The sequence below is a fragment of the Chrysemys picta genome, chromosome 3 (genome assembly GCF_011386835.1).
Source record: "Chrysemys picta bellii isolate R12L10 chromosome 3, ASM1138683v2, whole genome shotgun sequence".
Taxonomy (NCBI): Eukaryota; Metazoa; Chordata; order Testudines; family Emydidae; genus Chrysemys; species Chrysemys picta.
In genome coordinates, this window is record NC_088793.1 from 50,291,138 (window position 1) to 50,307,605 (window position 16,468).

The 16,468-nt window shown below is 40.8% G+C and overlaps 2 protein-coding genes across 12 annotated transcripts in view; both read left to right on the forward strand.

Moving 5' to 3' along the window:
- The window catches only part of PRIM2 (DNA primase subunit 2), a 290,346-nt gene that overhangs the window by 190,769 nt on the left and 83,109 nt on the right, over nucleotides 1-16,468 (forward strand). For 10 of the 11 annotated variants that reach the window (XM_024101569.3, XM_065587909.1, XM_065587908.1 and 7 more), the window contains 2 exons: nucleotides 687-759; nucleotides 5,086-5,271. In XM_024101569.3, the coding sequence (XP_023957337.2) occupies nucleotides 687-759; nucleotides 5,086-5,271 (259 nt within the window). The remainder of the gene's footprint in view (nucleotides 1-686; nucleotides 760-5,085; nucleotides 5,272-16,468) is intronic. The other variant, XM_024101572.3, reaches the window with a different exon arrangement.
- On the forward strand, nucleotides 13,753-16,039 carry LOC135982230 (uncharacterized). Its single transcript, XM_065587912.1, has 2 exons — nucleotides 13,753-14,475; nucleotides 15,470-16,039. The coding sequence occupies exons 1-2, from the start codon at nucleotides 13,899-13,901 to the stop codon at nucleotides 15,943-15,945; spliced, it is 1,053 nt and encodes a 350-aa protein (XP_065443984.1). The 5' UTR covers nucleotides 13,753-13,898; the 3' UTR covers nucleotides 15,946-16,039.

Here is a 16,468-nt window from a genome sequence, read left to right on the forward strand (position 1 = left end):
ACTGTTTGGGATTTTTTAGAATTTGACAGCATCCATAGAAAAGCAATTGGGACAGTGAGCTACTGGCTGAACCTGTCGCTCCGTATGTGTGAGCTATCCCTGTTGCCAACTGTGCTGGGGACCCTATCACATAAGTAGAGAAAAAAGTTGAATTTTATCATCATTGCTCTTCTCTTCTGCCCTGCAATCAGAATAGGCTGATAACCCCACACACCCTCCCCAAAGGAGCATGCATTTGAGATTACTCAAGTGTTTCAGAATACTGCTCCAGATGCTTACATTTAGTTTACCACAACTTTGGTACTCTTGGTATTATTTTCAATACTTTTAATTAGTTTTTAGTGACTGTTCCCTTTTTTTTTTAGGATGTATTCACCAGGGTGTCTCAACACTTTCAAACTCAGCACCAATATCTAAAGATTGAAGACTTTCCCCCCAAAAAATAAAGCAACAACAAAAAAAATTCTGTATTGTCTTGATTTTAGTGTTATTTTTAATTTGGTTTACAAAACAACATGTAGATAACTATCAGAATGATTTTTTTCTTGTCTGTGGTTTGCATGTAAAGTTCTCAGTTCCTAAATTTAATTTGCTACAAAAATAGCAAGGCCATCTATTCCTGCATTTATGAACATTTATTTTTTTAACTAACTAGTCTAAATAACTTATTTCCTTTTTTCTTTCAGCCATTCCTATGTTGGCCCAGATTACAGCATACAAAAAAATATTGGGAAAATTTCATTAGAACACATTGATGCTGTAAGTACTTTGTGCTCATCATTTGGTTGCTATACGCTCATTGTTGCCTTTCACATGTATTTTTAAAAACAATTAACAGTTCATCCCACCACCTCATAGGGTATGTCTGGCCTTTCTTAAAAAATTCTTTGTTCTCCCTATTCATAAAAGCTGTGACTAAACTGTCTGCTTTGTTTCTTCAGTAATAGTTCTGAAACTGTATTTTGAGGACCAGTTCAACAAAATTGTGTCACATAAAAGCTAAAATGCAGCAAAGTTAACCTGAAGTGCAACCTGTGAGAAATTAGAGTGGGACTATTTGTGAGTTGGTGTTAATTTTTTAATTTTACCTCCCGTAGTTTTTCTTATTCATTTTATGGTCTCTTTTGTCTGCATAATTGTTCAGTTTTCCTGTTTTGGGTTTTTTCCCCCCAAATAATAAATAAAATATTTTTTAAAATATGGATCTATGAAAGTTTATTGTAAAACCTCAATAATTGGCAGAGGGTATCAGGAACAAGTGGGGGCAAGTGGCAGGAAATTTGGAATTTTGCCTAAATGCTACATCAGAAAAATGAATCTTAGGTAGAGAGTTTCAGCATTAGAATTAAATGCACCTCCAAAACCAAGATTATTGACATTCCCCCTTTTCATCCAACCGGTTTGAAACACCTGAGTATGAAGACTGCAATATATCACCTTTTTCAAATTGGGTAATTGATCTCCCACAGAACGAGAAAACTTAGGCTTCTACTCCATTCTCTTCTCAGTGCCCTAGGATTTCAAAGACAAAGGAAAGCTTTATCAGAGGTCCTTGAACAGATTCCTCCAGAAGCCATGGTTCAGGATGGAAACCCTAAATTCCACCATAGCAGCAATTCCAAAGGAAACTTTTTCTGTCATTAATTTATCTGTAGAACATTTATCTACACATTGTTCTATGAAGATACCAGATTCACATACAAAATATGTTACCGGTATGCTGCTTTTACTTTTTGGACTACCTGTCTCTCTAAGGATGTTAACTAAAGTGCTAGTAAACATTGTATTTTCCTCTGGAAGAAAAGCAAAACAACCTGCTCATCGGAGCACTGCTCCTGGAAATGGCCCACAAAACAGCCATCACTTAGTCCAGAATGAATGGAGAGTTGGGTCCTGAGTTGCACACCTGTCAATAGACCTTTTTGCATCCAGAACCCTGCAGAGAAACCAAAGTCTTATTCCAGGGTAATAATTCCCCTGGCCAAAAATATGATTGTCGTTGTTTTTTACTGTTCACGATTCGTTCCTGAATGGACAGACTGATGCGCGCACACACAAGAGAGACAAGTATTCCCACATTGCCTAAGGAGGTCCTGATTCTTGTATCTAAGGGATGGTCCACACTACAGCTGGAAGTCGACCTAAGTCACGCTACTTCAGTCGATGTAACTTAGATCGGCTTACAGCAGGGTCTACACCATGCTGTGTCAATGGGAAACGCTCTCCCATCAACTTACCTTACTCTTCTCGGTGAGCTGAAGTACCGAAGTCGACGGAAGAGTGCTCTGCCATCGACTTAGTGGGTCTTCACCAGACCCACTAAATCTACACCTCTGCATTGATTACAGCAGTGCCTATCTAGCCGTAAGTATAGACATGGCCTAATTCAGGCAGCAACCACTCAGCTATGCATTCTCTACACAAGGATCTGCTCCTGAGGACAAAACTGAACCCAACCACAGAAAAAGTTAAACAAATTACATGATATCTGAGCGGTATCAATTGAAATAAGATAATCAGATGTGTTTATAATACATTTTCTCAAAGCTAAAAGAAAGTATTCTAGAAATGGGGCATCTTCAAGGGGCTAATCTATGTTTGTAGGACATAGTGTAAGTAGTAGGAATGGATCCAGTTAATGCAAAGGCAAAACAATTTTTTTCCAGAGTTCCTACAGAAAAGTTTTAAAATGGGCCTAAAACTTACCACTGTAAAATTCAAGTAGTAGTCTTTTCTCACTAGAGACAGCAAGCTGATGCAGGATTGTCCTCTTATCTAGATGCAAGAAAATTTCTTACAGCTGCAGTACTTCTCAAATCCACATGAATGAGGAAAACTCCCTCCTGGGAAATAAATTTTGTATTAAATGCCTTCCCTAAGTGTTTCTTTGATCCCTTGTCACAAGTGCCTATAGATTTTCTGTCTTGCAGCAGTACTGCAACCCTCATGAAGAGAAAATTGTGCTAAGCGTTAACACAACCTTTATTCCCAAGATAAAACCTTGTTAGAAGAAATTATTTTATTTCCACCTTTTTTGCCCACCTGCAAAAACCTCCAACTCTGGCATACTCTTGATGTAAGAAGTACTATACAAATCAACACTGAATGCAGTATCCAGTTCAGGAAAGCTCTAGCTCTGTTGAACTAAAACCCCCATCATAAATTAAAAATAAAAAAACCACCCTACATCTACTGCTAAGGCTTCAGTTACTAAAGTAGTTTCAGAAGCTTTCAGAGAGACAGTTTTTTCCCCCTTGAACTGTTGTGCTCTTTCATTCAGAGCCATGAAAGTTTCATGACCTGAAGGATTATACCAACGTACAAAGAGAGATGTGGGGCAGCCACCTGGTCATGTTTCTGCACACTTTTACTATGTGTTACAAGTTAAATGTGCAGATCATCTCAGTCTTTGTCATGGGAGGAAAGGATTTACATCCTATACTCACCCAGTAACTGATATATTTATTTTAAAAGATCTTTCTTCTCCCTCAGTCTCTCTGACCCCTCTTCCTGGTGACACATTGCTATTGAACAACCCATTGTAATGGATTTGTGGGCAGGGGGAGGGATAGCTCAGTGGTTTCAGCATTAGCCTGCTAAACCTAGGGTTGTGAGCTCAATCCTTGAGGGGGCCATTGAGGGATCTGGGGCAAAAAACCCCAAACAAAACTGTCAGGGACAGTACTTGGTCCTGCTAGTGAAGGCAGGGGACTGGACTCAATGACCTTTCAAGGTCCCTTCCAGTTCTATGAGATAGGTATATCTTCATATATTATTTTTTTTTTTTCCCCGCAAAGGAGAATAAGAACACTTTTTATCTTACCTGAAAATTTCCTTTCTTCTAGCAGGAAAGTCCCTAGATCCAACCCACCTGTCACAAGGTTATATTTCTGGGGAATGCTAGACAATGTTGGCACAAGAATAAATGGGTGTAAACTACCCATGAATAAATTCAATCTGGAAATTAGAAGAAGGGCTCTAACCATCAGAGGATTGAAGTTCTAAAAGAGCTTCCCAATAGAAGTTGTGGGGGCAAATTTAATTAGTTTTAAGAGAAAGCTGGACAAATTTATGAGTGCGATTGTATGGTGGGTTTTTGATGGTGGGAGCCAGAAGGCTGCCTTCTGGTTTATGTCTGATGTTCTTGTAATCTCATGCTTCAGGGCTTCAGCTGGCCACCTGCAATAATCATGGAGGGATTCTGTGTGTAGTTTTTTGTCATCTTCCTTTGAAGAATCAGAGATGGCCACATTGGGAGATGTGATACTGGGCAGGAAGGGCCAGTGCTTTAGGTGGTACTGAGCATTCTTTCTCGCTCAGGTGCTTTGCTGGCTTATGGTTGCTCACATGCTCAGGGTCTAACTGATTCCTATGTGTGGTGTGAGGAAGGAATTTTACCCCAGGTAAAATCAGATTGGCGGTGATCATGTGGGTTTTTTTGTCTTCTTCTGTAGCATGGGATGCATGTCGCTTGCTGGAAATATGTGGGTATATTGCATGTAATCAATTCTCTACCATTGCAGGGTCCTCGTGTATTCGAGCACCTGTTATCTGTCTGTGGCACATAGTAGTTTAGTTTCCTGTGGGCTTGTAATACTTTGATCTAATTTCAGTTATTGGGTTTAGTGTGCTGGTGCTGAGTGATGGTAGCTTGTGTTAACAGGAGATCAGACTAGATGACCTGGTGCTCTCTTCTGGCCTTAGATTCTGTGACTCTTTGATGCTTAAACTGTCATACACTCCTTCATTTGCTTTGGGGTACAATCCTCCAAGGAGCTACAAGCAGGCATAAGACCCATTGTAATGATTCTGCAGGGTTTTTTTCTGTAAGAAAGAAAATTATCAAATACACTTTTGTTACCTAGTAGCTTTCCACTTGTGTTACTCTATTTTTGTTTTTGTCCTTGGAGGACTTATTAGATTTAAAGGATCAAGGACATATTTGAATGATCTGCAATCCAGTGCATTTTATTTCCCACAGCCATCAGCCTTTCCAAGTGGAGTTAGTTAGTAATCCCAATAAACATATATCCTACCAGTTAAATGGCCAGTCTGTCTTACATACATATTTTCTTATTCTTGCAGCTTTCTGTTAAATCGTTTCCTCTTTGCATGAGACAGTTGCACAAAGCCCTGCGTGATAACCACCATCTCCGTCACGGAGGCCGTATGCAATATGGACTATTCTTAAAGGGCATTGGCTTAACACTGGAACAAGCTTTGCAATTCTGGAAGTCTGAATTTATTAAAGGAAAAGTGGATGCAGACAAGGTAAGTTTTAAAAACAAGGCTAAATATCAAAATGTAAGGATTTCTTAATAATATATATATATATATATATATATATATATATTTTTTTTTTTAAATAATGGAGATATCCTATCTCCTAGAACTGGAAGGGACCTTGAAAGGTCATCAAGTCCAGCCCCCTGCCTTTACTAGTAGGACCAAGTACTGATTTTGCCCCAGATCCCTAAGTGGCCCCCTCAAGGATTGAACTCATAACCATGGGTTTAGCAGGCCAGTGCTCAAACCACTGAGCTATCCCTCCCCCCTCTGTGCTTCATACCACACTTCATTATTAACTGGAAACTATTTTACTAAACATTAGTGTAAAAGCTAGGATAATGCACCTTTATAAGTCCTTTTCTCTTTTTGGGTACAATTTTGCTTTTTAACAGAATGTCGTTCTTTGTTTGTCTCAACCATTGCAATGAGGCATGGGAAAAGAGAGGCAATTCCAAGGAAAGCCATGTTCTAAACCAAATAAAGCTTTATAGGTTAGAACTGGCATGTTGTATTGCACCACTAAGCAGCTGGAAAGCCAATGCAGTTCAGGAAATGAAATGGCAGGAAAGTTGCCATATTTTGTGCTTGCTGAAACTTTGTAATAGTCATTATTATTATTTGTATTCTCATAATGCCTAAGAGTCTTAGTCATAGGCCAAGACCCCATTGTGCTAGATGTCATACAAAAAGATGTCATTGCCCCCAAGAGCTTACAATCTAAGTATAAGATAAGAAGCAACACATGCATATAGACAGATGCGGGAAGAAAAGGAAACAATGAGACAGTTTTGGTCAGAATGATAGGCAGAGGAACAAAGGGCCTAGCTGCTGCTAAGTGTTTTCTAGGTGTTCCTATGACAGGTTTAAGTAGGATAACATGCTAGTTTTGTGGATATTTACAGAAAGCTGCCTCACGAGGGGCAGCATGGGAGAAAGCATGAAGGAATGCTTGTTTGAAAACTTAGTAAGTGGGTGAGGGAGGCTGGCATCATGGGGTTATCATTGGGAGTTGACATTCTGATAGTGAATAAGAAATAAGTAGGATGAGGTGAGCCTTATAAGTGACGACAGATAACGTAAATATCATGCAATAGAGAAGGGGGAGCCAGTGGAACACAAGAACATAAGAATGGCCATTGTGGGTCTGGCCATGGTCCATTTAGCCCAGTATCCTGTCTTCTGACAGTGGTCAATGCTAGGTACTTCAGAGGGATTGAACAGAACAGGCAATCAAGTGATCCATCCCCTATCATCCACTCCCAGCTTCTGGCAATCAGAGGCCAGGGACACCCAGAGCATGGAGTTGCATCCCTGATGATCTTGGCTAATAGCCATTGATGGACATTCATGAACTTATCTAATTCTTTTTTGAACCCCATTATAGTTTTGGCCTTCAAACCATCCCCTGACAACAAGTTCCACAGGTTGACTTTACATTGTGTGAAGAAGTATTTCCTTTTATTTGTTTTAAATATGCGGTCTACTAATGTTATTGGTTCTTGTGTAATTTGAAGGATTAAATAACACTTCCTTATCCACTCACTCCACAGAATTCACGATGTTATAGTCTATCATATCCCCTCTATATCGTCTCTTTTCCAAGTTGAAAAGATCCAGTCTTTTTAATCTCTCTTCAGACGGAAGGTGTTCCATTCCCCTAATTATTTTTTTTTGCTCTTCTCTGTACCTTTTCCATTTCTAATATATCTTTTTTGAAATGGAGTGACCAGAACTGCACACAGTATTCCAGATGTGGGCGTATCATGGATTTATATAGTGTCATTATGATATTTTCTGTCTTATTATCTATCCCTTTCTTAATGCTTCCTAAGAGTCTACTAGCTTTTTTGACTGCCACTGTACGTTGAGTGGATATTTGCAGACAACTATCCACTGTGATTCCAAGATCTCTTTCTTGAGTGGTAACAATTAAGTTAGATCCCCATCATTTTGTATGTATAGTTAGGATTATGTTTTCCAATTTGCATTACTTTGCATTTATCAGCATTCAATTTCATCTGCCATTTTGTTGCCCAGTCACTCCGTTTTGTGAGATCCCTTTGTAACTCTTCCCAGTCTGATTTGGACTTAACTATCTTGAGTAGTTTTGTTTCATCTGCAAATTTTGCTACCTCACTGTTTACTCCTTTTTCCAGATTATTTATTAATATGTTGAACAGTCCTGGTTCCAGTACAGACCCAGGGGGACTCCACTATTTACCTCTCTCCATTCTGAAAACTGACCATTTATTTCTACCCTTTGTTTCCTATCTCTTCTGTCTAGCAAATAACTGAGATACTCACTGGTAAAGTGTCTTTCATCCATCCCCCTGTAGTGCTACAGTTATTCGGTTAGCTCAAGTAACAGAGGACTGTGCTGTGGATCTAAAGATTGCAACTCTGCTGATGACCCATGTGGGAAATAATAACTATGAAATTTTTTGATTTTTCAATGTCAATTTTTAAAAATTTTAGGAAATTACATCCTAAAACACCTAAGTTAAAAGAACACTAAGCTTGCAAAGTCAACTGCTCAAAAGTTAGGAAATGCCAAAATTGAGATTGCCTGTGCAATCTTAATTTGGTCCCTTAGTGGACATGTATTGTGATACATGCATTTAATTAACCTATCACATGCTAGTTTTTCCCCACAGTATCCCTGCCATAATCAGTGCACAGGATGGTCAGGGCCTAGGGACTAAATTTGGGTTTAATGAGGTTGTCTAGAAGACCCCTGCCTCATTTGTTGCAGAAGTTGGAAGGCGTGTGGTAAAAGAGGCAGGGAACTGCAAGAAGGATGGTTTTGTGGATAATGTTGAATGCAGCCCTGTCGAAATTGATTTTATCTCTGCCTGTGCCACACAGTTCCTGTATGATGCTGGGCAAGTCAGGTAAACCAAAATTTTCACAGGTGGGGCCACTGTTTTCACTGGTGTCCTCATTTTCCAGATACAAAACATGAGACACAAGGGGTGTGATTTGTAGAGGTGCTGAGCATTCACAGCTGCAACTGAAATCACTGGGAGTTGTGCTCTTCACCTATAAAGTTCTATGTAATGCTAAATACCTGAAAAATCAGGCCCTAGGCATCTCTATTTGGGCACCCACTTTTAACATGTTTGGCCTTAATCTCTGTGTCTCAGTTCTCTATGTGTAAAATGGGGATAATAATAGTATCTCTTCCCATAGGGCTGTGAAAAATAAATTCATTCATATCTTAAAGATTCTATGATGACTGCACCATAGCGAAGTCCATGAGGAAATTAGTAATTCTGTATTCAGAGCAGAATTTGGATGGTGTGTGGTAAATAATGCATGGGGCTATACTTTGAATGACGGGGATAAAAAGAAATATTGAATAGCTACACATTCAGTGAGCACTGTCTGCCCTGTGCACTGAGTGAGGCAAGGGTCCTGTGGAAAAAAATATTATGTGATCATGTTATTAAAGACTGTAGCATAATGCATATTCACCAGGAAGCTGAATTAAGGTTGCACAGATAATTTTAATTATGGCATTTCCTACCTTTTGCGTGGTTGATTTTGCAATCTAATGTTCTTTTAACATAGTGTTTATATATAAACCTTATTCTGAATAAAAATGCTCACTCAAATAGATTCTCGCACATTTTGTTCTTGTTATTTGATGTTTGAGTCTTGATGAATAACTTTGTCAGGTCCTTGTTTTTAAAAGAAAAGTGAGAATTAAATGTCTGCTCTGTTTATAAAATAGTTCAGGAAGTAGGATATCAAAGGGAAGTATAAAAGCAGCAAAGAGTCCTCTGGCACCTTATAGACTAACAGACGTATAGGAGCATGAGCTTTCGGGGTGAATACCCACTTCTTCGGATGCCATCCATATTCACCCACGAAAGCTCATGCTCCTATAAGTCTGTTAGTCTATAAGGTGCCACAGGACTCTTTGCTGCTTTTACAGATCCAGACTAACACGGCTACCCCTTTGATACAAAGGGAAATATGGATGCTGACCATGTAATGAAATAAGAGCAAAGTATATAGAACAATTTTAAAATGAGGATTTTTGTTTTCAGTTAGACAACATACTTTATAGTGGGAAATAGTTATTACTATGCTTTCATTGTTTTCAGATGTAGCTATATGATCACTCTCTGAATGACAGCAGCAGAGACTTGAAGGAAGATGAGATATCAAAGAACAAAGAAACGATTGAAAATTAAATCCATTTCTTTGGGGCATTATACAATATTTATTCATTTAGCAAATAGTCTGGAATCAAGTTTTTGATACAGATAGATAATTTTTAATATACAACCCATCACAGTGGCTTTAACTTTGTTGTCCAAGATTCCTCTTTCCCTTTGCCACATAAGTTCTAATTGGAAAATATATTCTTTCTGCTCATGCTGTTCACTGTACTATAGTATGAAAAAAGCTCAAGCTCTTTTTTTTTTATTAAGGAAAGATCATTTCTAGTACATGGAACATTTACCAAGTAAATTGTACAGAAGAGGTTTTATGATGTTTCCAGCTGTGCACATGATTGAGGAAGACCAAATCCTTTTATTTTGTAGAAAACTATGGCATTTTTTTTAGCATTGTGTTAAAAGCAAAGTATATTTAATCTACAGTTCAACATTATCCAAAGAATCCTTAAAGAATAAGGTTCTCCAAGTAGTTTTTTGGGTATTCTTATGCACATATTTACAGTTGATTATTTTGAAATATGTGCATCTGCTTTTACTTTCTTTCATTCACTTGAGTCTAATTGAAAGATTTTTTATTATTAACTTAATTATAACTGAAAGAATGGGTTCTAAGAAATAAATATGATAGTATAAATAGAAAATTCCTAAGTTTATTTTAAAAAAATCTGCCATAAGTATTCAATTGCCCAAGAGAAATTTGGGATTTAAGGAACATAAAACAATCTATTATATCAGGTCATTTTTTATAAGAAACCTATTTATTTGGGACTCTGTTATGAATAAATATAAAAAATTCAACCAATCTAGAAAATAAGAATGTAGGAAATGTGGAGTCAGTAAATTTGGCAGATGATTCACCTTCAGAACTTTAAGACAGACATTCCCTAGTAGTTTGATAAGAAAATAATAATTCTTCTGAATAAACGTAATCATAAAATAAATATGATTAACAAAGCAAAGCTTTGCAACTGTACAAAACAAAAGTGATGCAATCTTTAGTGATTAATTCAGATTTAAGCATCAGAACTTTCCTACTATGAACTTTAGTAGTTTTCTACTTTGAACCTTTGATAGATCTAGTAAGTGTGAAATCTATAGTTCTTGTAACAAGGTGGTTTTGGCTCAAGTTATACAGAGGAAACGAGCTGGTCTGTGGGAAGGCAGTTTTTGAGCAGAAGCAGTTGATACCCGAGGAGGAAGCGATGAAGTTGCATACTGAAATCCTTCTACAGAGCAAGTGTATGGCAGAGAAGGATGAGAAGTAGGAGATCCTGGAAGTGGAGGTGATTGCCTTAAAAAGGGAAAGACTGTGCTACGGTGAAGGGTATAGACAGTAGAACTTGCTATGGGGCCAGGCAAGGTTTTAGGGGGCGATGTGTGTAACAGTGTCTGCCCCTTTAAGAGCTAGAGGGCCTAGGACCGGCTAGCTTTGCTTGTAGGCAAAGACCCTTTTTAGAAGCAGGTATTTGGCCCTAGTAGAGGGTATTATTAGACCCAGCTGGGAAGGGCTCAGCTGTTTCCTCTATAAGGCTAGAAGAGCTGCAGGAAAGAGGTTGGCTTCTGTGGCATTCCCTGGGGCAGAGGGGAGAAAAGCAAAGGAACTTTGGGTCCTAGCAGCTTGCTTTGGTCAGGGGAGTAGCTTCATTTTGGTGTTACATTGTGAGCTCAAAGGCTGAAAACTCACTCCTTCACAGTCAATATCAGGTATTGGAGATTTCCTGGGAAATCCAGATTAGAGAAACACACTTTTGTGTTCATTTTAATTATTTTTTATATAATTTTGATCGTCCCTTCTGGTTATCTAAACTATTTGGATTACTCAATACATTTCCTGAGAAATTAACTTCAGCAGATCTTTTTTCTACAGTATGATCTACCAATCTTCTTTCTGTAATCTGATCTACCAATCTATGATTATTTTTGTGGGAACAGGGAGTGAAAGGAATAATCTTTTATTAGATCTATGGGTCTGTGGCTTGTTTCCCCAATCCAGGAATGATTAAACACAAATCCCAGAATCTGTTCAGGCCCTTTCTTCAGGGCATCACTTATTTTTCAAACACAAAGCTTGCAAAGTAACACCAAAATGAAGCTATTTCCCTGGCCATAGCAGAACTTTGTTTTTTGACATACAGTTTTCACTACTACTGAATTGCTTTTACTCTAAAGTCCAGAACCTGCAACCTGTGTTCAGTCAGACTTCGGCACTACCTGTCTGGAGTCCTGCTGAAATTAATGGAGATCTATATGGGTGCAGAGGTCCACCTACATGGAGGCTTTTCCAGGATTGAGGCCTAATTCAGCTTTTTCCTCACTTCATCTACATATTTCCATTAATTCCACTCTATTTCTACTTTCAAATGTATAACAGTACACCTTGGTTTTCTGTCAAAAGGCTCAAAACAAAATTCCATTGCCTATGTAGCAAGGGAGCTAATTTCTCAGAGATAGCAAAGGTGCAGCAACTGAATTAGGAGTAGTAACTGCCTCCTTACCCAGTCATACTGTGCTGTGTGCCATGGTTGCCAAGCGAAACTGTGTAGGTGACCTTGAAGAAAGAGAGTTTTCTTACTATTTCCAAAGGTCTGTAAGAAATCACAGTAGACTCAGCTGTCACATTTGTCAATAGATGACCCATTTCTGCCCCCTCCTTTTCATTAAGTCAAAGACTGCAAAGTGGGAATTTAGCACCTCCTTTTACCTCAAGGGTTATTTAAATTTGTTTCGTTAATTTAAAAAACGACTGTAATTCCAAAGAGAGTTGATTAAAAATGCTAGGGAGAAAATACAAATTCTCCCCTCCACGCCCTGAGGTATCTCCCCAATATCTGTTATGATAAGAATTAATGCACCTGTCTCATCTCCCATGAGATCATAACAAAAAGAAAATCACCCCCTCGTAATAGCTGAAGTTGACTACAAAGAAAAAGTACATTAGAAGCAAGAAGTAGAGTAACGGCAGGGTCGGCCCATTAGTCAATGACGAGAGTGGGGTGAGGTGGAGGAGACAATAACAGAAAATGTGGAAATGGCCAAAGTGGTAACTGCCTCTTTTGTTTGTTTCACTAAAAAGTTAGTAGTGATCAGATGTTTAAAAGGCTGTAAGCAGTTATCTGGAGAAGATGAAATACACTGGAAATTCAAAGGAGGGAGTAACTTGATAAATTTTTGTGTGTATGTTTTGGTTCACTTTTTGTTGACTTCAAGGAAGGGGAGATAATGAAGGGGGAACTTGAACATGGATTTGGGGTGGGTTTGTGAACCAGGACAGAGATGCAGAATTTCTGTGTGTGGAAAAAGGTGCTAAGAAAAGAGTAGGAGGATGAAAAGAATGAAACATTGATACCAGCATTGGAGGAGGAGATCTCTTCAGAATGACCATATGTCTATATATTTCTCAAAAAACATTCAGATACACTACATTGATGGGCAATTTATAAGAACTAGAACAGAATTGAAAAAAATATTCGTATGGACCTTTTAATTATTTCCCTTTTCAGTAATAATACATAGCTGGCACTGTGAATGTGCGTAGACCATTTGAGCTTGTTAGTGTCTAATTAGCTTTAATTCTGCTAGACTTGAGGATAGTGTATGTCTGAGTGAAGCCTATCTAGCAATTTTCTTCGAATTCCTTGAGTTTCTGCACTCTACTAAAGTGTCTCAAATTCCTGTGAATATATCTAAATTACAAACTAAATGATGAAAGTGAATTTTTAAATTAATTATGGTAGCTGTTTTGTTTTATGCAGTTTTGTTTCATTGTAACTGGAATTTACATGTCTGCCTAAACGGAAAACACTCAACCCTGTGTACAAGAGATAACATTTATTAAACTCTTGTTTTAAACCTTTAAAAATATCCTTTCAAAATATTATTTATCTTAGAAAGTCAGAGCATAGTGTCTTTCATTTAAGTCACTTACGGTTTTATTGTTCTGAATTGTGTTGGGCTAACTTGGGCTGAACTTAAACACAAAATACATAGAGTATAGTGCAATACACAGATACATTGTATTCTGTCTCAGGCCTGGTCTACACTAGGCGTTTATGTCGAAGTTAGCGCCGTTACATCGAATTAACCCTGCACCCGTCCACACTGCGATGCTATTTAGTTCGACATAGAGGTCTCTTTAATTCGACTTCTGTACTCCTCCCCGACGAGGGGAGTAGCGCCAAATTCGACATGGCCATGTCGAATTAGGCTAGGTGTGGATGGAAATCGACGCTAATAGCTCCGGGAGCTATCCCACAGTGCACCACTCTGTTGACGCTCTGGACAGCAGTGCGAGCTCGTATGCTCTGACCAGCCACACAGGAAAAGCCCCGGGAAAATTTGAATTGGAATTCCTTTTCCTGTCTGGCCAGTTTGAATCTCATTTCCTGTCTGGACATCGTGGCGAGCACAGCAGCACTGGCAACGATGCAGAGCTCTCCAGCAGTGATGGCCGTGCAGTCTGTGAATAGAAAGAGGGCCCCAGCATGGACTGATCGGGAAGTCTTGGATCTCATCGCTGTGTGGGGCGATGAGTCCGTGCTTTCCGAGCTGCGATCCAAAAGACGGAATGCAAAGATCTACGAGAAGATCTCTAAAGACATGGCAGAGAGAGGATACAGCCGGGATGCAACGCAGTGCCGCGTGAAAATCAAGGAGCTGAGACAAGGCTACCAGAAGACCAAAGAGGCAAACGGATGCTCCGGATCCCATCCCCAGACATCCCGTTTCTATGAGGCACTGCATTCCATCCTCGGTGCGGCCGCCACCACTACCCCACCAGTGACCGTGGACTCTGAGGATGGGGTAGTGTCCACGGCCGGTTCCTCGGACATGTTAGGGGACGTGGAAGATGAGGAAGGAGATGAGGAGGGCGAGGCAGTCGGCAGCGCTCACAACGCTGATTTCCCCGACAGCCAGGATCTCTTCATCACCCTTACAGAGATCCCCTACGAAGCGTCCCCAGCCGTTACCCCGGACACAGAATCTGGTGAAGGATCAGCCAGTAAGTGTTGTAAACATCTAAACATTTATTTTTAACAAAACAGGAATATTAACAATTTAAAGAATGGGTTGTTCATGATTAGTGTGCCCTATGCGCTTAACGGTTTAGTCATGGGCAGTGCAAGTTTTGAAAAAAAATCTAGCAATGTCCGGTTTTCAGTGATTGTCCTGCACAAGCCGCTCTACTGTTTATTCCCTGCTACTGCAGCTACAGTAAAATGCGGTCTATATGTCCGGGGATAGAGCAGTAGTCCTCCTGGGATATCTCCACGAAGCTCTCCTGGAGGTAACTTGAAAGCCGTTCCATGAGGTTCCTGGGGAGAGCGGCCTTATTGGGTCCTCCGAAGTACGAGACGTTGCCGCGCCACGAGACTATCACGTACTCGGGAATCATTGCTCTGCATAGCAGGGCGGCATACGGCCCTGGTCTTTGGAGGCTTTCCCGGAGCATTCTCTGTCTGTCGCTCTCAGAGATCCTCATCAGGGTGATGTCGCCCATGGTGACCTGCTTTTAATTAGGTAGGGGAATGTTAGTGTTGGGACTGCTTTCCCGTTCCTTGACAGAACTGTAACCGCTGGTTTTTAGCCACGCGGTGGAGGCGGGAGAGGGGCAGCCGAAAGGGATCGTTCCCGGGGACAGCCGCGAGGGGGTGGGACAGGGGCAGAGTTCCCGCTTGCCGGATTGCTGGCTGCAGGAACTGACATAGCTTTAAATGTGAAATGAGGCCAGTGGTAATCTAAAAGTTTTAAACTGCCACAAGTGTACGGCTTACCATGTCTGCCTGCAACAGAAATTCCGTTGTGCTGCCCCGCTTCTCAAATGTGCTGTGCAAGACCCCAGGCACTGAATGCGAAGGCCGAAAATTCGACCTTGTGCTGAGTGCGCATGTGATAGGTGCTGTGCATGGTCTTGTTCACAGAGAAAGACTATGTTCTTTGTTCACAACTACATTTTTCTTTCTGAGGAATTCACTCCCTTTTTCCCATTTCCACAGCCCCATCTGTGACTGTCTCACAACCTAGCCTGGAATCACACTCCCAGAGGCTAGCGCGGATTAGGCGTAGGAAGAGGAGGACACGGGAGGACATGTTCTCTGAGCTTATGGCCTGTTCCCAAGCCCAGGCAGCACAGCAGACCCAGTGGCGGGAGAACTTGACCCGAATGCACCAAGCCAACATGGATCGGGAGGAGAGGTGGCGGCAGGAAGACCAGCAGGCGACTCAAACGCTGCTTGGACTACTGAGGGAGCAAACGGACACGCTCCGGCGCCTTGTGGATGTTCTGCAGGAACGGAGGCAGGAGGACAGAGCCCCGCTGCAGTCCATCTATAACCGCCCTCCCCTGCCACCAAGTCCCATACCCACCTCACCCAAAGTGCAAAGAAGGAGAGGCGGCAGAGTCCCTGCTAACTCTCACTCCACCCCTGCAGAGAGCTCTAGTAGCAGAAGGCTCTCATTTCCCAAAATTTGAACAGTTCTTTCCTTCCCGCCTGACACAAGCCCCCGTCCAAGTTTCACCTCCCAATGCCATGTGTAGTTGATAATAAAAAATATGTTTCTGTAAACTACTGTTTCAATCATGTTCTTTTGGAGGAGGATGGGAAAGGGGGTTGGTAATTGGACAGGACAGTCACCTTTGGCAGGGTACATAGTCGGGGGCAGGCACAGCAGCAGGGCACATACACAGTGCAGTGATGCAGTGACTAGTTACCCTGGTTAGTCTGGGAGGTTGTTTTCATGTTATGTGGTGGGGGGTGGGTTGCTCTGTGACTTTGTGGCAGGGGAGGGCAGTTACAGATCTTAAGCGGCGGTCCTTAGGCAGGATCACAGAGCCACACAGCAGGGGATCTGTAACCGTCCTCCCCCTGCCACAAAGTCACATAGACCCCCCCATACACACAGTCCCGATCAGGAGGGGTGACAGGCTCCGTTGAAACAACCATCCCACTGCAGCGGAGCCTGTCAATCCTTGAGTTTAGAAGCTGCATTCGCGT

Coding starts and splice junctions, on each gene's coding strand:
- LOC135982230 (XM_065587912.1), top strand. CDS start 13,899: ATGCAGAGCTCTCCAGCAGTGATGGCCGTGCAGTCTGTGAATAGAAAG. Junction 14,476..15,469: donor ATCTGGTGAAGGATCAGCCA/GTAAGTGTTGTA, acceptor CCATTTCCACAG/CCCCATCTGTGACTGTCTCA.